The sequence below is a fragment of the Cajanus cajan genome, chromosome 9 (assembly GCF_000230855.2).
Source record: "Cajanus cajan strain Asha chromosome 9, NIPB_CcT2T_4, whole genome shotgun sequence".
In the NCBI taxonomy this organism is placed as follows: Eukaryota; Viridiplantae; Streptophyta; class Magnoliopsida; order Fabales; family Fabaceae; genus Cajanus; species Cajanus cajan.
This window is the reverse complement of record NC_138525.1, coordinates 47,760,321-47,785,952: the sequence shown is the minus strand read 5'-3', so window position 1 is coordinate 47,785,952 and position 25,632 is coordinate 47,760,321. Positions and strand designations below refer to the sequence as shown.

At 35.6% G+C, this 25,632-nt stretch overlaps 1 protein-coding gene across 6 annotated transcripts; it reads right to left on the bottom strand.

Moving 5' to 3' along the window:
* Positions 1-449: 449 nt before the first annotated feature.
* On the bottom strand, positions 450-25,038 carry LOC145951668 (uncharacterized). Of its 6 annotated transcripts, none has more exons than XM_083063392.1 (8): positions 24,897-25,038; positions 24,188-24,375; positions 23,606-23,663; positions 22,989-23,099; positions 22,143-22,200; positions 21,818-21,914; positions 20,480-20,572; positions 450-712 (listed from the first exon to the last, which is right to left on the bottom strand). In XM_083063392.1, the coding sequence occupies exons 4-8, from the start codon at positions 23,065-23,067 to the stop codon at positions 644-646; spliced, it is 396 nt and encodes a 131-aa protein (XP_082919518.1). In that variant the 5' UTR covers positions 23,068-23,099; positions 23,606-23,663; positions 24,188-24,375; positions 24,897-25,038; the 3' UTR covers positions 450-643. The 6 variants fall into 6 exon arrangements, with proteins under 6 accessions (XP_082919518.1, XP_082919519.1, XP_082919522.1 ...); XM_083063396.1 differs by having other exon boundaries at positions 656-712; positions 20,480-20,613; XM_083063395.1 differs by lacking the exon at positions 450-712 and adding an exon at positions 14,253-14,641 and having other exon boundaries at positions 20,480-20,613.
* Positions 25,039-25,632: the final 594 nt, after the last annotated feature.

Below are 25,632 nucleotides of genomic sequence, written 5' to 3'. Positions count from 1 at the left end.
TTCGGAAAGTTTAGCACTCTACCCTCGCTCCATCTACACACTAAAGGGTATGTTGGTGGATTACTGGAAATTGGCGCAATATATGGCATGCGATACCATGCCCAAGGCATTAAAAGTGATGCACAACCACTCATTGTTTTGCTCCCAACTTTCGTTGCCCTGCACATTTCCCCGTACAACATAGCTAAACAAGCACTCTCCCAACTATATCTTCTAGTTCTTCTAAGGTTAGTTAGTAAAGATAAATACATAAGATGAACTTTATTGCCTATTTTGTTAGGCATCAAAACACCTCCAATCAAACCTAATACATATGCCCTAACATGGGCATGAACTTGTTCCTCTAATGGTTGTTCTGGTAATGGCAACATGTTATCTCTAAGCCACTTCAGTTTTCACCATAGAGCCAACTGTGACACCCTCTACCTTGCATACCATAACACAAATAATAAAATTTGAATAACATAATCTTTCATTATTAAAATACCAAACGTATTCAGATAGAGAGCACCACATCCATAACTTAAACAAATAACATAATCAGCAAAAATTACAAAAGAAATAAGGCTAAGGTTTTCAAAATAATTTAATAGCAATAATATCCTAATCTAATCTTATCTACGTCCGGATATCACATGTCCCATCAGAGCGAAACCCAACATTGAAGCCTAAGCTTCATCACCAACATTCTCAGCCTCATGCTGATGATCACCTGTACAACAACCAAAGGAAAACAACACAAAAGAAAAAGGAATGAGAAACATCTCACTCTGGCTCACGGTGTAGGAATACACATCGAATAGCATAACACAAACAAGACATGTATATATACATAGCATAGATGGATTAACAACAATATCACATCCCACTCATCCAAGACATTAAAATCACTTTAACATTTAACATTAAAATGAACATGTAATGGACACGAACTACATATTATCATGCATGTGGTGCCAGTAACACATCACATGGTGCATTGCCGCTAGAAACACACGTAGAGTAGTCTAGGAGTATATGCCAGGTCACACCCTCTACGCACTCTCACTAGAAGGACATACTACCAGAGTCTAGTCGAGATAGCTAAGCCGCAAGATACATTCCATGCACATAATGGACGAGATTGGGACTTACAAATCGAGTTATCCCCAAGGACTAATCCCCAAGCTTTTACACAAGGGGGCCTTCCCTAGCAGTGTATTCCATATCGTACCCTTAAAAACATTTATGCAAATGATGCATGTAAATTAAGACTCTATGCATTCTTATATCACATTATCATGTCTCATGATCACATATCATTATATCTCATGTCTCATATTCACTTTTCAAATTGTCTCATCATGTCTCATCTGTATATAATGAATATGAGACATGAGATATAATGATATGTGATAATTGTAGACACCCAATTTCGTCCAGGGGCATACAAACAAGAAATGGACGTCTATTATCAAGAAAAGGAGTTCCCAATCATGGAAATATCAAGACATGACATCAGGAGGCTAAAAGCCCAAAAAAAAGCTAGTTTTAGTAGCCCGGAATGGGCTGTTCCAAAACTGGAACGGGCCGTTCCAATTTACAAAAAGTGCCTAAATCCCTAAACTGGAACGGGCCGTTCCAAAATCGGAACGGGCCGTTCCAGGCTCTTTAAAGAAGGCTAAAACACACATTTGGAACGGGCCGTTCCCAAATTGGAACGGGCCGTTCCAAATAACAAAAAAGGCTTGAATTTTTCATTTGAAACGGGCCCGTTCCAGAATGGTTTTTATGTGTTAAACGCGCCTCCGAAACGGGCCGTTCTGATTTTAGAACGGCCCGTTCCAATACACTAAATTAACACATAACGGCCAGATCCAGAACGAGCCGTTCTGGACCCTGTCTGAAGCCTATAAATAGGAATCTCGGCCACATTTTTTGGGGACCCCGAAAATTTCGTTCGGCACTCTCTAGAGCTCGAAATTTCTCTCTTTTTCTCTCTCTCTCTCCTATTGTACTTCTTGAGTATTGTGAGGCATTTGTGTAGTGTGAAAGGTTGCCATAAAGCACCTACAATTTCAATATTGGAAGATCCAATAAAGCTTGTTACGAGGTATTATTCATCAATCCCTTGTTCTATTTTTCTCTTCCTTTATTTTAATTATTGCTAGCATAAACGCAATCATGTAGATATTTTAGAGTCAATTGTTAATTTAAATTTTAAATCATGTAAATAATCATCAATAAAAGGGGATATAATATTTAATTTATTATTTCTTATCGCATTAACTTCATCATAGGGTACCGATTTAGGGCGTTGTAAGGGTGCTTAATACCTTCCTTACACGTAACCGACCCCCGAACCCAATTCTGGTTATCAAGGCCATTATTGGATCTTTTAAAAATCTTTTCTTTTTCCAATGTTTTGAGTAAAACATTGGTGGCGACTCCATGAACTCATTTTTTAAAACCATTAATTAAGGATTAGTCTGGTGTCCGGGCATTCCTTAATTGATGAGATCTTTAAAAGGATGTCTAAACCATTAGTCGCGAGATCGGAAATTTTTGGGTTGCGACAGATGGCGACTCTACTGGGGAAGTTTAAAGAGGGTCAGGCCCATTTAATTGATGAAGATAATAGAATAAAAAATAATAATTTAAATATTTTTCCCGCTTTATTTTGTTTGTTTTATTTGTTTGGCTTTCATATCTGTTTGCCTGTTTAAATTCAGCACTTGTTTGGAATAAAAATTGTACGCAAACCTTTGCACACAACAGTTCCCCCTACACCCGAGGGCATGAGGGTATTAAACATAGGGAGTGGTTGACGTACGACCGGCCCAAGTTTGGCCTTGGAGCCTGCGAGCCTTGTCGGAAATCACACTCAAGGTGATAACCGGTTACTCTAGCCCGAAATACTGCGACAGACCTTAGAGTTTGCCAGGTGACGGTGACAGAGATACTGGGTCCCTATAATGGGGGCACCTTGGAGGCCTTAAAGACCAGTGAGATTAGTACCATCCTATACAAAGCACTTTTCTTGACAAGGACCACAGACCAAGGATTTGATCATGATCGTTCGTGGGTGTACGTTGATTGAGCATATGTGTGTGCATTTGTTTGTATTACTTTGTTCTAATAAGAGTGGATTGGAATTTTAAAATAGGCAAACAAATAATATAAAAAATAATAATAAAATTTTATACCCCTTTGTACATTCTTAGGTCAGCATTCCATTAGCATCATTTATGTAGTTTCCTTTTTGTAAAAAAAAAAAAAAAAAAGAATCAATAAAAATCAATATAGGTAGTCTCATCTTTACCATGCATCATTCCCCTTTAGATAATAGAAACATGATAAAGATTAGGCAAAAAAAAAGGACATGCATTCTAGATTAGTTCATTAATTTCATTCATTTTATTTTATTAGCTAAGGAGGATTAGATTGCCTATGTGTAGAAAGTTAAGAAAAGTGAATGCTCTAATATACGACAGTATCTGCTTTATAAAGAAAAAAAGCCCAAATCAATTTTTTTTAAAAAAAATACTATGGTTGGGCCCTTGCTTTGATATGTTTGTCGAAGTAAGTCTTCTTAGAATCTAATATAGATTCTCACTTAATACTGTTGAAATCTATTTAAGCATTCACAAATAAACAAATCAATGAGACTAATATTTATTATTCTCAACTTTCTCTACATTCTGCATAACATTCATTTAGAACATATCCCTCCTTGTAAAAGAATAAATAAGAATAAAAAGGGAAATTAACCTATGTGCGTTAATCGGAAGTAATGGAAACAAGCCATGCATAAAGAGTTGAGGGTAAAGAACTCCACAATCATTAAGACGCCAACTCTTACCCTAAGAGGATAAAGTCGTGTCGTGCAACCGTGAAATCCAAAGGGAATGGATGGATCCACACTCTTAACGAGTTGCAAGCTAGTAAAGAGAACCTGAGGATGACGAATCTCTCAAACACTAAGGCAAAACGATTAGAGCTTTCTCAAAAGGTGATTTCAACAAGAGAGAAGCATTGCTTGTTAAGAAGTTGCTAGAATGAAAACCCGCAAAGGGCGTTCTAGGCAAAAAAAAAAAAAGCAATATTTGTTCGAGCTGAAAATCAAGAGACAGCTTGAATGTTCCTCTTCAGATTTCATAGAAAGCTCTATCATCGCTTCTACCCATTCCTACATCTCAGGAAAGATACGGGTTGAGAAAACCTTCATGAGAGAAGAAGCCAAAGGCCCTCCCTCTACACGAAATCTTCTGAAGCCCCACATCCAAGCAAGTGGAGGACTAGCTCTACAGTTAGATGACCTAAGCCTCTCTAAGGGGCAACCTCCTTCTTTTTCTTTGTGTACGAATCACGAACTTGGGGCATGCCCGGGCCCTCAAGCTACATTAAATGGGCACGTGTAAATTGACAATTATATCTTAATGCCATACACTTTTCTACTTTATTTCTCTTCTCCCTTTTATCTACTCTAAGCCTCGTCAACAAACCCTAAGTGAACAAGTACATTTGAAATAAGGACGTCATTAGAAACAATGGCTTTATACACCATAAAAAAAAACATAAAGATCAGTCAAACTTGGTATGACTTGTGGATAAAATTCCAAACGAAATCAGTGCCAGGGGGCATCCCCCTTCAATGAAGGAATGAAAAATGATCACAAATGCTGCAAAGACAAAAGCCTGGCAGGAACCCACTAAGGGGGCTGCGCAAAAGTTAGGGCAAAATCTGCTAGGCAACCCACAATTAACAAGGGTAGTCTAGGCAAAAATAAGGATCAAAAGAAAATGTCCGCTAGGGAACACATCTCAAGTAACCTAGGCAAAAGTTAGGACAAAGCAGCATCCCGAGCTGAAAATCGAAAGGCGGCTCGAGAAGATCATTTAATCAATATGTAATCCCAAGTCATCGCTTAACTCTGAAGGAAATAATAAGCTAACGTGAAAAATGATTTCCTCACTTTGAATGTGCTTGTTCATCAGCCTAAACCACTAGCCTACCTCGGCCAGCCATTCTTCTATAAACCATTTTTGAAAAAATCCTTTCTACCAAAACTTTTACAAAAAATATATATATATCATCTTCCTCTCTTTCCTCTTGACCTATATGGCATTAAGATAAATTTGAAAGATACATGGAATATGCACAGTGAATACTCACAAGGAGAAGATGGAGGTGTCCTAGAACAGAGTCTAGGTACACTTAATCAAAGGGCTAACATATCATATCCGGTACAAGCAAGAGGGCCGAACTACACAAACTTCAGGTTCAAGAAGCAATACTGAATTCGACAGGGCTAAAGGCTAACAGTCCATGTCATTGATCAATGCGCATAGATTAATTTCTTGAAAGTAAAAATAAATTTTCATTTTAAGCACTAGCATAGAAGCATCATTGCATAACATGCATATGGCACAAGCGTACACAAAAGGGTATAAGTTCATTCAAAAAAAAAATCCAATTCATTCCTACTTTGCATTTTCTTTTGCATTCTTGCATTCTTTGTGTGTGTCTATCCATCACTTGTTGGAGGAATCAAGAGGCCAAAGCACTCGTAAAAAAGGATCAATAACTTGATAGTGCCTTAAAGCCAAGATCATGTCAAAAAGCATAGCCCCAACAAGGGCATTCCATATAAGTGGTTTCATATAGCCACCAAGAAACAAAAGACATGTCAACAACAAGATGGGATAGAACCAGACAAGGAAGAATAATCAAGTCCACAAGCATGAAGAAGGCCATCACGCCTTACTCCTCAATCGAATGAAGGATGATCTAAGAGAATGCCAAGACCAGGATTGACTTCCTAACCAGAGCCAGGAGTGGCTTCCAAAGTAATACTCATCAATAAAGATTCAACAAACATCATCATGGGAATAGATCTCTCCACCAATGATGACAATAAAAAAGCAAAAACATCAGAAAAAGGAAAGCTTCACAAATATTGAAAAAGCCGAAGCATTTAGAAAAATAGCAAAAAAGGCAAGCTTCAAACATGAAAGAGCCGAAGCTAAACAAAAATGAATTTAAAAAAAATCTATCACAAGCAGCGCCTGGAGAGGCATCACAATACTCACATGGCAGGGGCAACACCAGAATCTCTGTCAACCATCTACTCCTTTGCCTACCAGCACAAGGGCACCACTTACCAACAATCCTGGTCAAAGGGCAATCACATCACCATCACCGGCAGAAGGCCTGGAGAGGCTATGAAAATACTACGGCCTGTAGAGGCTATAAAAATACTACGGCCTGTAGAGGCTATGAAAATACTACGGCCTGTAGAGCTATGAAAATACTACGGCCTGTAGAGGCTATGAAAATACTACGGCCTGCAGAGGCTACGAAAATACTACGGCCTGCAGAGGTTACGAAAATACTACGGCCTGCAGAGGCTACGAAAATACTACGGCCTCCAGAGGCTACGAAAATATTACGGCCTGCAGAGGCTACGAAAATACTACGGCCTGTAGAGGCTACGAAAATACTACGGCCTGCAGAGGCTATGAAAATATTACGGCCTGCAGAGGCTACGAAAATACTATGGCCTGTAGAGGCTACGAAAATATTACGGCCTGTAGAGGCTACGAAAACACTACGGCCTGTAGAGGCTACGAAAATACTACGATAGCGAGGGTACCGCCGAGTTCCTCGAAGTCAAAATCGGGATTATCGTCGAGCTTCCATCAGTGGGCCGGCTGAAGCCCTAAATATCAGTCCAGCCTGGAGAGGCTGAGCTCATAATATACTCCCTCTTCAACAAGCAACAAATAAAGGAACACATTATCACAAGGGAAACAATGCAGAAGCACCAAAGAGACGAAGAGAAGACCCGGACGAAATGTCTACGTCTTTCCTTGCCTTTGGAAAAGCAACACATTACTATTCCAAAGGACAAGTAAAGAAGGGCAGCTGTAGACACCCAATTTCGTTCGGGGGCATACAAACGAAGAAATGGACGTCTATTATCAAGAAAAGGAGTTCCCAATCATGGAAATATCAAGACATGACATCAGGAGGCTAAAAGCCCAAAAAAAAGCTAGTTTTAGTAGCCTAAATTGGAACGGGCCGTTCCAAATAACAAAAAAGGCTTGAATTTTTCATTTGAAACGGGCCCATTCCAGAATGGTTTTTATGTGTTAAACGCGCCTCCGGAACGGGCCGTTCTGATTTCAGAACGGCCCGTTCCAATACACTAAATTAACACATAACGGCCAGATCCAGAACGGGCCGTTCCGAATTTCAGAACGGGCCGTTCTGGACCCTGTCAGAAGCCTATAAATAGGAATCTCGGCCACATTTTTTGGGGACCCCGAAAATTTCGTTCAGCACTCTCTAGAGCTCGAAATTTCTCTCTTTTTCTCTCTCTCTCTCTCCTATTGTACTTCTTGAGTATTGTGAGGCATTTGTGTAGTGTGAAAGGTTGCCATAAAGCACCTACAATTTCAATATTGGAAGATCTAATAAAGCTTGTTACGAGATATTATTCATCAATCCCTTGTTCTATTTTTCTCTTCCTTTATTTTAATTATTGCTAGCATAAACGCAATCATGTAGATATTTTAGAGTCAATTGTTAATTTAAATTTTAAATCATGTAAATAATCATCAATAAAAGGGGATATAATATTTAATTTATTATTTCTTATCGCATTAACTTCATCATAGGGTACCTATTTAGGGCGTTGTAAGGGTGCTTAATACCTTCCTTACACGTAACCGACCCCCGAACCCAATTCTAGTTATCAAGGCCATTATTGGATCTTTTAAAAATCTTTTCTTTTTCCAATGTTTTGAGTAAAACATTGGTGGCGACTCCATGAACTCATTTTTTAAAACCATTAATTAAGGATTAGTCTGGTGTCCGGGCATTCCTTAATTGATGAGATCTTTAAAAGGATGTCTAAACCATTAGTCGCGAGATCGGAAATTTTCGGGTTGAGACAATAATCCCTAATCCTTGCTTGTATGTCTTGATTCACATTCTTGAAGCTTGAATCTAGTTCGGTCTCGTGCCGAGTTCTTTAGAGACTTTGGATTCCTTCTTCTCTTCCTCATCCTCATTTCTTTATCTTGATGGCTAGGAATTGAGGTAAGAGAAGTTAAGATGAATGGTTAATTGATTGATTGTGTTGCATGTGAGTAGGATTCTCGATTGTTATATGAATTGGATGGTTTTCGAATTTTGAAGGTTGTGTTGGTGGCGATTTTGGTGAAGGTTAGGAAAATGATGCATAATTGATGATTTTGATCTCCTTTGGAGTTGCATGTGTTCTTTCTTGGTGAATTTTGAGTTATAAGATGTGTATGCATGTGTTAGATTTTTTTTATTTCAAGTAGATGGAGGAAATTTTTGAAGTTTGCATTCGCAAATTTTTGATACCATGTCGAGCACGCCTTTGTGGCGTTGAGCGCAATTCCAATCAGAGGGCTCTGTCTCTATCATGTCATGCGTAGAATTGATGGCATTAGATGTGAAGGGAAAAACTCATTTTGACTTGGGTCGGCTTCGGGGGTGGTTTGAATGGTGTCGAACATGATAACGCAAGAAGGTCTGTAACTTGGTGGTGTTGAGCCCTAATTGGGTGGCGTCATGCGTGATCAAGATAGAGACTCCTTACTTGGAGGACATTACGTGCCACTAACTTGACGTCAAGCATGAGTCTGGTATAGGCTTTTTGCCTGATAAGAGGTCAGGTGTGGGTTTTGCCATGTTAGACGTGAAGTTCCAGGATTTCTTCAACTCGACCACGTTGGATATGGTTTGGATGATGCTAGGTGTGAGTGAGACAGAGAGTTTCCTACCTCAATGGCATCGAACGTAGGATACTTGGATGATGGGTGTGTTTTGGAATGTTGTATGATGAACATGAGTAAAGGTATGAGTTCTATAATTGATGGAATCATGCTTAGGAGGGCAAGAGGTGATATTTGAAGGATCCAAGAGGAATAAGCTAGACATGAAGATTTGGGCTAGTTAGAGCCTAATGGGCCCAGTGGGCTTGGAAGGCCCAAGTTGCTTCTCACATGGGCCACACCTTGAGACATCCATTTTCTGCTATGTTGTATATATTATATTAGTATAGATTTCATATATTTTGTGTTCTAAATTGTCACATTTTGAGTTTCCTTTGTGGATCTATAATTTTGAAACAAATTCTTGATAGATCCAAGTGGTTTGATTGCAAATTGCTTAAATCCGCAATCACCAATGTGTTAGGATTCAACTTGTGCCAATTTTGATTGATTTGAGTCTTCTTCATTTTGTGTTTGCTTGATTCGGTCATCTTCATTCAATTGCATGTGTTTCTTTTGAATTTTTGAATCTAAAGTTTGTCTTAGGTCATGTTTAGTCCTTATATTGTAAAATATATTCAAGATGTGCTTGGTTGATCTTGTGCTGAAATTTTTTGAGTAATGTTTAAGTTTGGCCGAGACTTGTCTTTGATCATAAGTGCTTTGGTGCTTTTATTTTTACATGTTTGAGTTCATATTCATCATTAGATCATTGGTGAATTCTTTAGTGTTAGGATTCTATGATGTCTTGATGAGTTTTCAATTTTAAATTTGCTTCCGAAAATCATAAAAAAAAATTCAAGGTTCTTCCAATTGTGATCCAAATTGTAAGCCAATTTTTTAAATCAATTTTAGTGCATGACCTGAACCTAATTGGATCTAGAAAATCATTCATAAATAACGAAAAAAGTTTCCAAAAGATTTGACTTGAAAAGGAATCAATTCAAGGACACACCAAAAGCATGCACTAGAATTTGAATTTCAAATTGATTTTTCTTTAAAATTCGGAACCTATATGTGCTTGTAGTGGCTGAAAAATTCTAGAAAAAGGCAAATATACTTCTCCTTGAATTATAAAAGAAATTTGAAAAGAAAAATTAAAAAAAAATATCTATATATAGAAAAAAAAATTTAAATCAAAAGTCGAGAAGATAAAAGTATTGAGAGTCTTAATTTCTTGCTTTGTTTTGTTGGCTTTCTTTGAGTCTTGTCAATATACAATTATTCCTTTGTTTGGTATAAGCTTGCCAATTGTGCTTTTTATTTTTGTCAAGTTTTCTTTCTAAAATTCCAGTGTTGGAAGTGGCTTCAAATCCTTGCAAGAAACTCAAACATTGGCTCAACAAGATTAGAAAAGAAGGATTGTTAATTCTAAGGCCAATGCACTTAGAAATTTGACCAAAATTTTGTCCTAGAATTTCTAAAAATTATTTCACAAGAGTGTTCCTTCCTAATCATTGTGAGCAGCCATTATTTGTTGTGTTTTTGGTGTCTAAATTGTGCAGGTAGCAAGGAGGAGGATTAGAGACAAAAATTGGTTGTTGGAAAAATCTGTCACAAAATCCGTCACTAAATTTATGTTTTTAGGTAGTTTTAATTTTCTTGCAATTTTCTGTATTTCTGTATTTAGAAGCTGGTCAGGTATATCTAAATCTTAATAGCTCACTCACGAGTAGTTCTAGTGGAAGTGGCTTGAAAATTTCATATGTTCTTCAAGTTTCCCCTTAGGAATCCGGCTAGCTTTTGATCTTTACTCTTTGCTATTGTTTAATTCTTTTACTTGTTGTTCATAGCTGCGTCTAGCTTGTATAATTGTTAATTTTCACGTTTAGATAGAATTCAAGAAAATTTTTGTTTGAAGAAAATCATAAGCATTAAAGTTTTTGTGAAAAGATTTTTGGAATTGAAGCTAATATAAGGGGGTTTAGTAATTTCCACTTGAAAAGGCTTGGTTATTAAGTGACTCTTAGTAGCTCACCTCCCTTGATAGTGCCATTTGTATACTTAGACCTCTAAGTGTTTAGTTTTGTTCCTTGAAAATAAAAATTCATTTTCTTTTTTCATTGCATTTTAAAACTTTAAAATTAACTAATTGACTAGTTTGCTTCACATTTTCTCTTGTTTTTTTTAAGCTTGCAAATTGAAAGTTTTAATTGTCAAGTTTGTTGTATGCTTTCTCGTTGACGTTTAGGGGAAACAATTTCTAGGTTCCAAAGGCTTAGTGTTGTTTAGAACTACATTAAACTAGTAATCTTTAGCCCATTTTTGTTTAGGAATTTTTGAAAACTTTTTTTTGAAAACTATTTTTGTTTAATCATGAGAAAATATTCCTCAAGTGGTAGTGACTCAAGCTCTCCAAAAAGTTTTTCACATCCTACTCAAGAGCTTAAAACACTAAAATTTTGGAAAAAGCAAGAAATGTTAGCAAAAGAAAAAGAAACACTTGAAAGAAAAGCACAACTTGCAATTTTGGAGGAAGAAATTCGCATTATTAAACAAAAGGAAAAAAACTTTTGGCAAAAATAAAATTGAGAAAAGAAAAGGAAAAAGAAGAAAAAAGATATTTCTCTTGGAAAAGAGTAAGGAGGAAAATATCTCCTCTAAAGGACTTGTGAATGAAGAGAGTTGTTCTATCACTAAAACCCATTTGCAAAATACTCTCTTCCTACATAAAGACCTTAACTCTTGCCCTTATGCTACCACTAGTTATGAAGTAGAGATTCTAGAACAAAATATTTTAAAAGAAAAAGAATCCCAACTTCAAGATGTATTGAAGAAGGAGTGTACTACACTTAGTTTTATTCCTTGTGCTACTTCCTTGGAGGTGCCCAAGAAAGATAGCCCTCATCTCTTTAGGACTCCTTCCACCTTAGTTGTTCTAATAATGAACCCAACTTTTGGTCTATATTGTTTGATAGATACATCTCGTAATGCCTTATATTCTATTTTTGATTTTATGGGAAGTTCATCTTCACTTGAATTTAAATTGATTCCTTCCCTACAAGACAAATATAGATTATATGAGTCTTCAAAACTCCATTTGACACTAATTTCTCATGACTATCTAACAAACAATATGGTCCAAACTTGTTTAGGCAATTTTCTAGAAGTATTTTCTTTGTTTTCTAGGGAATTCCTAGGTCATTATCTAGGATACCTTAGGCAAGATGTTTTTGTTTTTAGGGATAAAATTTTCAATTTCTTTAGTCTTAATTTCACCACATTTCTAGGTTTTAGCTACACACATAGACTTTGTTTAGATAAGGATCGTACCCCTAACCTTAGCAAGTTTATTAGTGTAAATTTCTTTGATAGGATTTATAGATGGACATTTCTTAGGGTGTATACTCCATTGTTACCATTTGAATATTTCACCTTTCATGCATGGTATTTTATTATTGAAGGTGATGATGTCTATCATATAGACCCTCGTGACTTGAGGAAAAATAATTTTCAAGAGGGAGGGAATGATGGAATCATGCTTAGGAGTGAAAGAGGTGATATCTTGAAGGATCCAAGAGGAATGAACTAGACATGAAGATTTGGGCTAGTTAGAGCTCAATGGGTCTAGTGGGCTTGGAAGGCCCAAGTTGCTTCTCACATGGGCCACACCTTGAGACATCCATTTTCTGCTATGTTGTATATATTATATTAGTATAGATTTCATATATTTTGGTCTTGTATTTTGGACCACATAGATTAGCATTTTTGGGCCATAGGCTTATTGGGCCTGTTTTTGGGCTTTATGGGCCTTTGGGCTTTTGGTACCCAATATTGGGCTTATTTTGTTTCTTTTATTATTTATTAATGTTTGTGATAGGTTGGCCATTGTATTTAGGCCATTAGAATAGGAATATAGAGGGAAAGTTTAATTAGGCAAAGTTAGCTAAAATTAAGGTCACATTTAGGAGTAATTTGAGTTGCATTTGGTGCACATGGGCTAATCCACATGGTGCTGCACATGGACCACCCAAATTAATATCAAATTAACTCTAAATGCAACCTTAATGCACATGGAATCAACTCTTGGACGTGCACCTGGGGCTGCCAAGAAATTTGAATTTCAAATCCCATTTGAAATTCAAATTTTTGATGCCAATTGTGCTCCTTGAGTTGGCACCATGATGCTTGCTTCCTTAGCCTATAAATTGGACATCTCTCTTCATATTTCAGCACTTTGAACCTTAATGAGATTTCTGAAAATACACTTCAGCCAAGTCTCTCTTAAAGTCACCCCAAAGAGTCCATAGTCTTAGCCTTAGGAATTCTATTTTCTAAGCTTAGTTCGTGAGCACTCTTTTGAGTTTCTAGCTTGGATGCTTCCATCTTAGCTTAGGAATTCACTCTTCTTGGTCCTCTAAACTGCTCCATGTCCAGAATTCTTCATCAAGGAAGAAGATTCGTGAGCTTGGAGAAGGAAAAGGAAGCAAGTTCTTTCACTTCACTTGCCTACTCCATCAATAATTCTATGTATGTTGATTGAATTTGACATATATAGATGTTTGTATGGTGTTGGATGATGATGAGCATATGTATGTGGTATATTTGTATGAGGTTGTTGATCTCTATGTGTATTGACTAGACGTGATGTATATAGATGATGTATGCATGAAGTGTGGATGTTGAAAATGTGGTATGACATTAAGGCAAGTTGATGAACTTAAGACTTGAGGAGAGAAAAATGTTTTGAAAATTGAAGATCTCTTATAGGGAATCTTGGAGTGGTGATCGAGTAGACCGTAGGTAGAAAACCTTCTTTGAGTAGGTGTGTCTTTTGGATTGGATTTTAAGGTGGGTTGATATCTCCTTTAGGTCTTTAGTTAGTGGTTGAGTAAGATAGTAGGTTGAGGATTACAATTCTTAACTAAGTACCTAAAAAGGTTGTGTGGTTTCTTGAGGATGACCAGTGGGCTAACTCCACATGTGGCTTGGTAATGCATGTCAAGGTTATGGTATGTCTATACCCAACTGTACCACTCCTAATGGTAGAACTGAATTTTTCTAGTATAAGTGAAAAATCCTGAGATATTAGTGGAGGGATTATTATCCCATTTTGTTGTGATCAAGTTGGCGTTTTAGGTGCGAAAATGATTGGGTTAGTTCGGTAGGATGGAGTCACTTAAACTGTTGATGTTATTATAATATATTCGTAGGTGAATGCGTGACAACGCATTATTGAGATGTGTGCATATAGTGTATGTTGTGATGTGTTCACACTAATTTAATCTTTTTTAGCATCCTACTTAATTTACAATTTTTCACGTATAATCTCTTAAATATAGTATTTCAAGAATAATATTATTGAATAATAATCAAATAATAGTTAAAATTATATGTTCAAATTCTAATATAATTTGTGGGATTTTTTTAAATTAGTTATTTTTTGACTTTTAAAATTGATTATTTGTCTAATTTTAAAAGTGTCAATTTTTTAAATTTGGACTTTTAAAGTTGACTGAGAATTGGTTTAAAGATTTGATTTTTAAAATCATTTGTGAATAAAATAATTTAAAAGTATGTTATGCAACAATATTGAAAAGCTCCCCACCCAAAACAAACCTTTTAACTCGAACAATGGCTTCAACAACTTTGACAACACCTACTCCACCCCCATGTTTGAACCCTTTCATCCCTTGTCACCCTTTCCCTACTTTTTCTATAGCTTTTCTGTTAGCCCAATGCACTTTTCCATAACCATTGTATCATTCTATTAGAACATCCCTTTTTTTTCCCACATTGGCTGTGATTTCAAATTCTTCGCTCGATTTGACTCTTCCTCAATGGCCAAATACACCCCATGAAGCTCTTCACCCGCCTTGTACGCCCTCGAGTTCTAGCCCCCTTGTTGAATCTGGAAGAATAAGAAGACGAGGACAAGGTCATTAGCATCAATTTCGTCTAAGGTAAAAACTTGAGGAATAGGGACAAGTCCATTCATAGAAGAATCAAATTTGTGTTCCTTCAGGACCAACACGCCTTTGGAGGAAGAGAAACACTTACTAGTAAGGTAACAAAACACACGAAAAAGGGAGAGAAAAAGTGAGAGACCACTAGACACAGTTGCAGAACAACAACCTTGGATGATGGGATGACGAAAATAAAAAAAACAAGAGAAAGGAGAACAAAGATTCTTGAGAGAGAAGAAGAACTTTACAAGAAAGAAAAAGAGAACATAAAGTGAGAGGGAAAACACAAACTGGACACTTTTTAATTTCCTTTTAAAAATAATTGTAAAACAACCAATTTAGAAAATCCTATTTAAAATTATTTATTTAGATAAATGGTTTTAAAAGTGACTTTTCTAAATCGGTTGTTAAAAGGCTCTTATAGGGGTTTTAAAATCGGTTATCATATAACTAATTTTAAAAGTGACTTCTAAATTGATTTTTCAACAATCAATTTAGAAAGTATTTGATTTAATTTTAATTATGTCATTGCATCAGATTTAAAATTAGGTATCTTGTAACCGATCTTAAATCTCTAATGATAAAAGTTTTTTTTTGCACTAATGCAAAAAAAAGAAAATTGAACTCAATTTTTTTTTTTTGTAAATTGAGTCGAAGTCAAACATGAACCTACAAATTTAGATTTATACCATTGTCAAAAATTTTAATAAAAAATATTGATAAGCAAAAGTGTACTACGATTTGTGCTAAATGCCAAATAAAAAAAACAATTGGAAGTCTTTGGTAATCAAGTCTTATATATATGTGTGTGTGGGTAAGGATCTACTTACTCAAAAAATAAGTCTTGATAGCAAAACTCCATGAGCATGTGACTTTTGGATAATAACATGTATATAATAGGTAAAACTTCGTCGAACTTTTGTTATTCGGGTCTTTCAATAGAATACAAATCTTTAACATCTACAAATTATAAAACTTGGGCTAAATAAAATCATCAATTCCAAAAATTAATTCTTATAAGAATTGGTATCTAATAAATAAATTTCTAATGAGAAAATGAAAAGTGTGATAAATTAATTTCAAGTAGGAACAAATGCAAATGTAGGTCATTAAGGGTACTAGAAGGTGGGCCAAGAATTTTTTTACTGAAATATTATTTTTTTTAAAACAATTTACCCAAAAAGCATCTGTTCCAATTTATTTACACAATTAGAACCCTTTACAGTTCACGCTTAGAATTCATAAAACTAGGCCCGTTCTGCTATCAGAATGGGCCGTTCCAGATGATAAAAATAACACATAACGAATGGATCAGAACGGCCCGTTCTCGTTAAGAACGGACCGTTCCAGATTCAAAATTAACACATGACCAGTGGAACTAGAACGGGTTGTTGTGGCCACTTCTGATGTCTATAAATAGCAGACTCAGACATTATTTTTTGGTTCGATTTTCACTTGTCAAATACCTCAAATATGGACATCATGTACTCCCATTATTTGTTTTGCAATTGTTGAATGACACCAATCCAATAGAGTGAAATTGCAATTTCGTCTTTTCCAGGATGTCCCTTCTCCACCCAATAATTTGGATAACATGCACAAAATTGACATGAGGGGAGGGCAAGATGAAAATTGGGTTACAAGACATGCTCAATGGATCGACATTTGGAACAATAGACGTGAGCACACATTGATTTCACACACAAGAATACATGGAATGGTACATGGCCAATTCCATCTGTTTCCTATCTGTGCCACGACTACTACAAGATCCAAGGACCCATCAACAACGAAGGACTTCCACAACATTTGAAACTGGTGCAACTTCCATGCGATCGTATGAAGAGACTCATCAACATGTATCAAATCTTCCACACAGCATGACCCCACAAGAAAACATAATTTACAGAAGGCATTCGTTTGCAACAACCTCCACGGCGTAATCTAGGCCCTAACAGGCATCACCCTCATTGTGGAACTGGACACCATTACGAAGATTAAAAAACTTATATAATTCACTCTATCTTAATGTTATCATTTTTTACTTTTAATGCACTATGTCTCTTTGTTAATGTAATATGAATTTTAATGTTATGCATTTTTACTTTTAATGCACAAGGTCCCATTATATTCATCTCGTGTTTTCAAGTTTAAGACACTGTAACTTCATACTTCAAAGGTGTCTCATTTAAATCTAGCTTCAAACTTAACATTGCAACAAAAACAATCTACCCTTTCAACACAAACACAATGTAGTCTTAGAGACTAACATCAAGTAATTAAATTTATTGAATATTAACATTATAAATATAACTAAATAAATTTATTAAAACTCATTACAACAATTAATGGTGGCGGGAACTAAATCCATGACCAATATTTGGATATGTCTTCCTAGTGTGACCAGGGGTGTGACAATAGGAACTAAAAAATAATGTCTGAGTTTTGGTATTTGATAAGTGAAAATCGAACCAAAAAATAATGTCTGAGTCCACTGGTCATGTGTTAATTTTGAATTTGGAACAACCCATTCTTAACGAGAACTACCTCATCATGTGTTATTTTTATCATCTAGAACAACCCGTTCTTAACGAGAACGACCTCATCATGTGTTATTTTTATCATTTGGAATGGCCCGTTCTGATAGCAGAACGGCCCGTTTTGAATCCAGTTTTACGAATTCTTAGCGTGAACAATAAAGGGTGCTAGTTGTGTAAATAAATTGGAACAAATACTTTTTGGGTAATTATTTAAAAAAAAAATATTTTAGTAAAAAATCCATGGGCCAACCATAGTATTTATAATTTTGTTTTAAATTTCAATTATATTATTAATTTATAAATATACAAAATGTCTCTCCTTTGTACATAAAATTATTTATAATTGAATTGTTAGAAGAGTTAAGATGCTCATAACTTAATGAATTACAAATTCAACTAATAACCTAATTAAAACAATTACTTCTATGATTTATCAAGATAAAAATAACAAATATTATTTTTCAACTTTCAATACTTATATAAATTGGAAAAAGATAATTTTACATGTAGCAACTATTGGTGTTTATGACCACATTAAACACTTTGCATTTTAACCGTAACTCATCCAAGGACACGAAGAAAGTTGTTGTGCATTGGGGGGTTTCAACACATATGTCTTTATATCAGTATAATATTGTCTATTTTGAGCTTAAATTTTCATGAATTTTCTTTTGGTCATCATCTAAAAGGTTTCATACCTATAAGGATATTCATATATTTATAAATTCATGTTTCTCCGCGTTTCGATGTTGTGGGACATTGTATGTACTCCAACAATCTTCCTCTCAAACAAAGGATTGTGGTTTCATCCCCCTTTCAGTGGAAGCCACCTTTGTAATCCATGAGTATTCAATAGTGACTCTTAAAGCATAACCACCATCATCGCCAATAAGTTTTAGATATTTGCATTACCATTAGCCCACATCAACAATAAATGTTGCCTGACCTAGCTCACCATTAACGAGACACACCACTTGATTTCCACATTATCAAGACGACTTTCAATACAAGCAATCTCAAGACATTCATCCACCACCTCTTATCCAATACTAGTTTAAGTCTATCTCTTAGTCGAAACATTGTCTTTGATACCATTGTCTTGATTCTACTTTAAACCATATAGGTTATTTCTCAACCTATAATCCATTTAACAATATTCCAATATTCTCTATTTGAGTTTATCAGAAATCTATTGACTATATCAAGATATGTTATATCTAGTCTTGTGTGCACCATTGTATATATCAAACTACCCACTCCAGATGGACAAGGAACTTGTTGCATATCTAATTCTTGTAGTGTATTAGGGGTTCACACACTGCCATATTTTTATAATAAGACCTAGACTTACTGTTACTTTTGTCTTTATCACTCTTTTGTTCTTTCTTAGGCTTTTCTCCATATTTTTATAATTACAAATACCTCTCAATGAGATTAAAATATGGGAGTTCCTTCCATGGTTGATGATAGTGTGATGAAGGGAGACACCTTGCCCATGATCTAGGCTCACCAAAGGGTAGACAAAAGGGAGGTTTATGGTGACAAGGGAAGCTAGGCGTGAAATGGTTGTAGGTGGCGGAAGTGATTATGGGATGGTGTTTGGTGCTCACAAGGTTGGCTCACTCCAAAAGTGAATGGAGGCCACTCTAGGGTTCCCACTCTCCAAGGGTGGAGATAGGAGAAGGTTAGCCAAAGTTAACCTAGTGACTAAGGAGAGGATTTGAGGCACAAAAGGCTCACTCAAATTCTATATAATCCAAAGTATTTACAAGTGGTGGGGTGTTGGGTATTTATAGGAGGGGGGCATCTAGGGTTGCATTTGGAGTAGGCAAATGCATTCCAAATGAAATGCAAATGAACCCTAGATGCAACTTGGTGGCCAAGGATGGAATCTATGGGTTTAGATTGGCTATATCTAGGTGCATGATAAGACCATGCAACCTTTGCCCTCCACTTGGGCCTAAGCCTTTCTAACACCAAAAATAGGTCCAAGGTCACCAAAAAATGCGTCACCTCCTAATGTTAAACCCTAGCCCAAAATTAAAACCCTAATCATCTAGAACACCCCATAATACAAGGGTAAAATGGGAAATACAAAAGAAAATAAATTCTAAGTCCTAAACACCCCAAAATACAAGGGTAAAATTGGAAATACACTACTAGAAAAATTAAAATTAGAGAGGGAACAAATCCGTCACTAATTTTGATAAAATCCGTCACAAATCAATTAGTGACGGAATTTGTGACGGAAATGATTCCGTCACAAAATTTGGCGTCACAAAATATTTAGTGACGGATTATTTTTTCCGTCACAATTAGTGACGGAATTAAGGCATCACAAACAGTATAATTTCCATCACTAATTTCTAATAATAAATGTTTAGAAATTAATAAAAATCCGTCGCAATTTGTGAGGGATTAAATCCCTCGCAATTTGTGAGGGATTAAATCCGTCACAAACTGTAGTTTGTGATGACTTTAATTAAGTAGAATCCGTCACAATTTGCGAGGGATTTAATCCCTCGCAGTTTGTGAGGGATTAAATCCCTCACAAATTGTGAGGGATTAAATCCGTCACAATTTGCGACGGATTTTATCCGTCACTAACTGGGATGAATCCCTCACTAACTGTTGATGACTAAATTTCAGGGAACCATTTGTTTTTAAGAGTCTGGTAATCGATTACCTATACATGTAATCGATTACTAGACAATGAAAATCATATGTTCAAAATTTACTTATTAAAAGGTTCTCTGGTAATCGATTACCCATTTATTGTAATCGATTACCAGAGCCTATTATTGAAACAATTTCAATCAAAACAAAAATATCAAGTCTTTTTTATGAAAATGCATGATATCATTTAAAATGAAGATAAAAGAACAATACAGACATCAAGAGGAGTTCCCAAGATTAATGATGTGCTTAATCGGCAAGACAACACATGAAAAATAATGAATGACCTCTATCAGTGTAACTTTGACAATAAAGCTTCATTGGAGTATATCCATAGCCATGATACTTTTCATCATTTAGAGATCAAAATCCACAAGGCACACATTTAGGCAAAGAAACCCCTTCAAACAATACACATGAAGCAACCTAATTTTACTAAGCTAGATTGCTTATATAGTGATGACCTTATACCTATCTACCAAACATACAATTAATAGAGGCAACATGTTCCAAATCAAATCATACAAAAATTCAAATACAGGGGAAAAAATTCTTAAAATTGATTACCTTTTTTCCCGGCCTAACAAGCATCAAGGCCACCTCAGCAGCAGTATTTGCAGTAGCAATAACATCAGTTGCCCTTCCTGTGACAGGACCTTCCTGAAGAACATGAGTGTGAGCCACAGCCGCGATGAAACCATCTATATGACAAGCCAAATCACTACAAAGTCTAAGAATAACAAAAAATATTGGTCAATATTCGATGATATAACTATATTTCTATAAGCTTAAAAATAAATCCAAATACAATTAACGAGAATTTGGTTATCACTTATTCACTTTCTTTTTAGGTAATTAGTTGTCACTTCTTAAACTACACCCATGTTGTGCATTGTTGTGAAGCTTTAAATAGCTGATCTTGAGTTGGGATAAAAGTGGAGGTTATGTTAGGCACTCAAATTCTAACATAAAACATTGTTGAATCTTTTTGACATGCACAAACATGTGATTGTTTAATGGTTAATGCTGGATAATTTGGTAGAGGTTTAAGAAAGGCTAGATGAATGAAGGAGAATCACTTTGATCTCTATTTAGAGGAATGAAGAAGACATACAGAACTATACCAACTACAAAATGGTAAAGCTCATCATAGCCACACTATGAGCATATGGGAGAGAGTAGTTGATCAAAGATCAAGACAAGATTCATTCAGTAGAGAACCAATTTGGTTTTATTACTAGGAGGTCAACCATGGAAATAAATCAACAATATATCTTTTGCAAGGTTGATGGAGAAATGTAAAAGGAAATGAAATGATCTACACAAGGTTTTCATCAAGCTGGAAAAGAGAGTATGCTAGACTGACTAGATAAGATTTGAAGAAGGCATTTAAAAAGAAAGGTGTTCATTTGAATGAATTTTTGCTGCCAAGAATGGTGACGAGTCAGGGAAGTGCGTTTGATTTGGATTATCTTATTTGTGTTTAGAAAAACTTATAATCAAAATGCTGCAGAGAGAAGCTATCTTTATATAAAAGTGATGTAGCTTACTCCAACATACAAAAACAGCCTCTTATACAATTGAGAGCCAAGCAATTTTAGCAAAGGGTGTATTATAAACCAAAACAATCTGTTAGTTCTGTAGAGATTCAAGGAAAAAATATACTGAAACTGACCAAATTAAATAGTCAAAAAGGAGGGAAACCTCAAGGGAAGACAAGGAACATAATCAAGCTTGTTCATACCCAATATTGTACTACATTAACCCCTTATCCATGATCATTACAGATGTTCATTATTCAAGGAATTTCTTTATATTACAAAAAAATTGCTCTAGAGAAAAAGAAAAAATACCACGCATATTTACAGAAAAAGAGAATGATCCTTTAAAGTTTAAACAAATTACCAGTGTTTCCTTTGAGTAGTAGTTAATTTGAGGTAAAGCCAATACAGTTGTTGCAAACCAATTTGTAACCTTGTCAACAGTAAGCTCACCAACAAACCTAACACGGAAAATAATGTATAGTAATTCCATGCAGTAGATTTTTTTTTTAAACCATGCAGAAGAATATGACTTATGCAAGTAGACTCACTAAACACATGATATAATAATTTGTATGACCTAATTTAATTTAAATGTGAATTACCCTCTGTTAATAAAGTAAAATAGGAATTACAAAATTTGAATTATCTATTCTCAAATCAACCCTTGGTTTTATAATAAAACTCACCTATTAATACATTTAGTAGCTCGACATCCAGCAGGAATGGCAACAAGAGATGGAATTCCTGAATTAATATTTTCAATAGGTCAAGACAAGGCACATGTGATCCTTATCACCTAAAATCTGAAACATTCATCTACCATTTATGACACAAAACAGCCATTTGTAATTGTAAGTCAAGTAGAATTACTGGAAATTTTATAAAACTTTTACCCCTTTTCGGATATTGAATTTCAGTTATAAGTAACACTTACTAACACATACACACACACACACTTATTGAGCTCTGCTGGTGGGTGTAACGGAAAATTGAAAATGATTTAACTTCTCACCACCCCTACATTCTAACAAATTTTTGCTCAAATAGAAGGTCAATCAGGTAAATTCAAATCTTTAACAAATCAAAAATTTGATTTTCACCTCTATCAAATTCCCAATTCCTCTATTGAAAATATTCTCAGCAGCAAATGAAACACTCAATTTGTAGCATAGAAGGAAAAATCAATAACAAATCAGTTTTATACAAGTATACCTAGATATATGCAACATATCTGCTATAAGGAAAAGCTCAGGAGTCCCTAACACAAGTATGTATAGACAAAAAAACATACTCAGAATTAACAGCATACCTGTAACTAGTCTGATTTGGGTAAAACACACAATCTTTACAATGAATTTACAAAGTATAATTGTAAGTTTTGCAAAGAATGTTCCTTGTTGGACCATTGTTAAAAAATATAACAGGAGGTAAAAAAGAAACTATTTAAACCTGGGAATAGTTTTTGACACAGATCCTGTAAGATGAACAGAAACAAAAAGACAAATAAAAATTTGTTTGTATTCAGCACATACCATTTCTAAAAAATGGCTTGCCTATTGATCTTCTATCAGCAAGGAATATGGCAAGCTCCTTCTCACGAAGCTCCACCATACCAATGTTTGCAACCAGATCCAACAAAGAAGCTAAAAACAGAAGAATAATAAGAATAACCTTATCCTTAAACTAGTGACCAATATAACACTCTGCTTGGATATCAATTAGCTTCAGTCCATGGAAAATATATAGAACAGCTACAAAAATTTAATTCTGTACAAGAAAGGAAATACTGCCCAAAAAAACTAGTACCTAGCCTTTTCTTTTGTCCACAGAAAACTTCCAAGAGAAAGAGAGATACAGAAACAGAGATAAGGAGGGGGGAGAAGAAGCATTGATTACACCCAAAACTACAAAAATTATCCCCTTATCATAAAACAAGCTTTCAAATTTCTCATATTAGCTTTCATCTACTTGGTGAGAAGGGAATTCTCTCCCTTTTCTAGCAATACCATTTTAAAACCTAAAGATTAACTCAAGAAAATTAAATGCTATTATTAACCATAAAAGGATAACATTATCTCTATATTCCACAGTTACATATCATGTGCATAAAAAAAAAAATTATGCCAGGAGTTCAGTTCAAATAACATACCAATCTTATTCCATGACTCAGAAAATTGAGCACAACGTTCGCTCCCTGATGAATACAACTGATACAAATACATTCAGCATGTACTTCAAGTTAATACTTTTAAAGCATAAAAATAAAATAGATAAAGATAATAGAATCAAGCAAAAATAGTCAGTACAGTAGGTTTATTAAACATATATGCTTTAGTATGAGATTTTAGTGTGGGGTTTATAAGGCCTTGGGCTCTCCAAACTACAATGGCTAGCTTTTGTGGAGTAGTTCTCCCAAGGTTATTGTCAATATCAATATCCATATATTGTCATACATCCCAGTTAACATCAACTAAATGTTTCATTTTCTAGTTTTTTTTGTTCTCCCTCAATATCTAAAACTATATAATTTCAACAATGATCAAGACAGCATTAACGAGTTGAGGCAATATTTCTTTAGACAATTTTAGAGCAAAAATCTTGGATGATTGCAATACTTCCATTGAATTGAAGTAGCTCAATCAATAAAAGATATTAATATTTCTCAAATAAAATATGCACTTGATGTTTTGGAAAAATGAAACTGCAAATTAAACTAAGTGCTTGGACTTACCGATCTTGTTCATGCACCAGAGTCTCCATTAATTTAGTACAATCCAATATATCTCCAATGCTTTGAAAAGAAAATCTCATCCAACCTGTACAGGGCGATCACCAAGTATTACTCTGCCACCATACTTGATGGCTTCTTCATATCCCACACGAAACAGAGCCAGGAAGGACCTCAAGCTTACTAGCAATCTGTCAGAATGTTAAGAAAGAAAAAGGAAGGTATAAGATAAGTATAGCATTAATAAATAAGAAAATGAAAAATATTAATAATTGAAAATCAAATAAGGATGATACATATGATTCTCAAAAAGAAAAATAAGGATTAAAAATTGTAAGTAGATAAAACAATACGTGAATTTGAGAAAAACAATTAAAAAAAGTAATTTTGGATAAAAGAAGTATCAACAAGAACATATATTTTTCTACATGATTGTTTAAAATTAATGAAAAACTTTTAGGTGAAAGAAAGCATGTTAAAAAGAAGTAGGTTAATTATGTGTGGATAAAAAGGAATTTATAAAAGAGGAAATTGTTTGATTAGTAAAGGATAGTGGGATCCCATCCCATGAAACAACATAGTGGGTTTGAAGGAAAAGGAAGAGAAGAAGAATAAGGAGAAAGGCGAAGGGTAAAAATGCGAAGAGGAAAAGGCATTAGAATTTAAGCAACGAATGAAAGAAAAGAAGCAACTCTAGTTTAGTTTCCCATACCAGAGCAGACCAGACCAGACCAACGCACCCTCTTCTCTTCTCATTCCCTACAACACCGTTTACCAACTAAGCTGGAGGGAATGGCCACCGCACCGGCGCCTCCTCCGGTCAAGTCGCAGCCGCTCCACAACTTCTCCCTCCCCTTCTTGAAATGGGGCGGCACCGCCAAGAACCACACCAGCGCCGCCCACCACCACCGCTGCCGCCGCCCTCCCGATCACGCCTCCGAGCCTGACTCCGACCCCGACTCCCTCTCCCGCCCCCACCGCCTCGGATCCAGGACCGCCCGCAACCGCTTCGCCCTCCCCCTCAAGCCTCACCACCACCACCACCACCACGCCGCCGCCGCCATCTGGAAGGAAAGGAATCCGCTCCAATCTGCAAAAGAAGGATCTGAGTGAAGGAAGAAGAAGGCGCATTGGAAATGGAAGATTGGGAATCGGAAAAAGCGTACCAGAGACGACGAAGAGACGGAAGAAAATTGGTCGGGGACGAGTGGGAAAGAAAGACCAGCGACAAATGAGAAGAGGGGGAGAGAAGCCCTAATTTGTTCAAATCATTCTGTGCGGGAGAGAAAAAGTGGAGAGAAATGAGAAGAGCGGGAGACAAGCCCTAATTTGTTGAATTCATTTTGTGTGTGACCCTCACATTATTCATTCTGTTTGTGTCTTAATTTATTATTTAATATTTACTTTTATATAAATATAATTGAGGCAAGCAATTAACTTGACGGGTC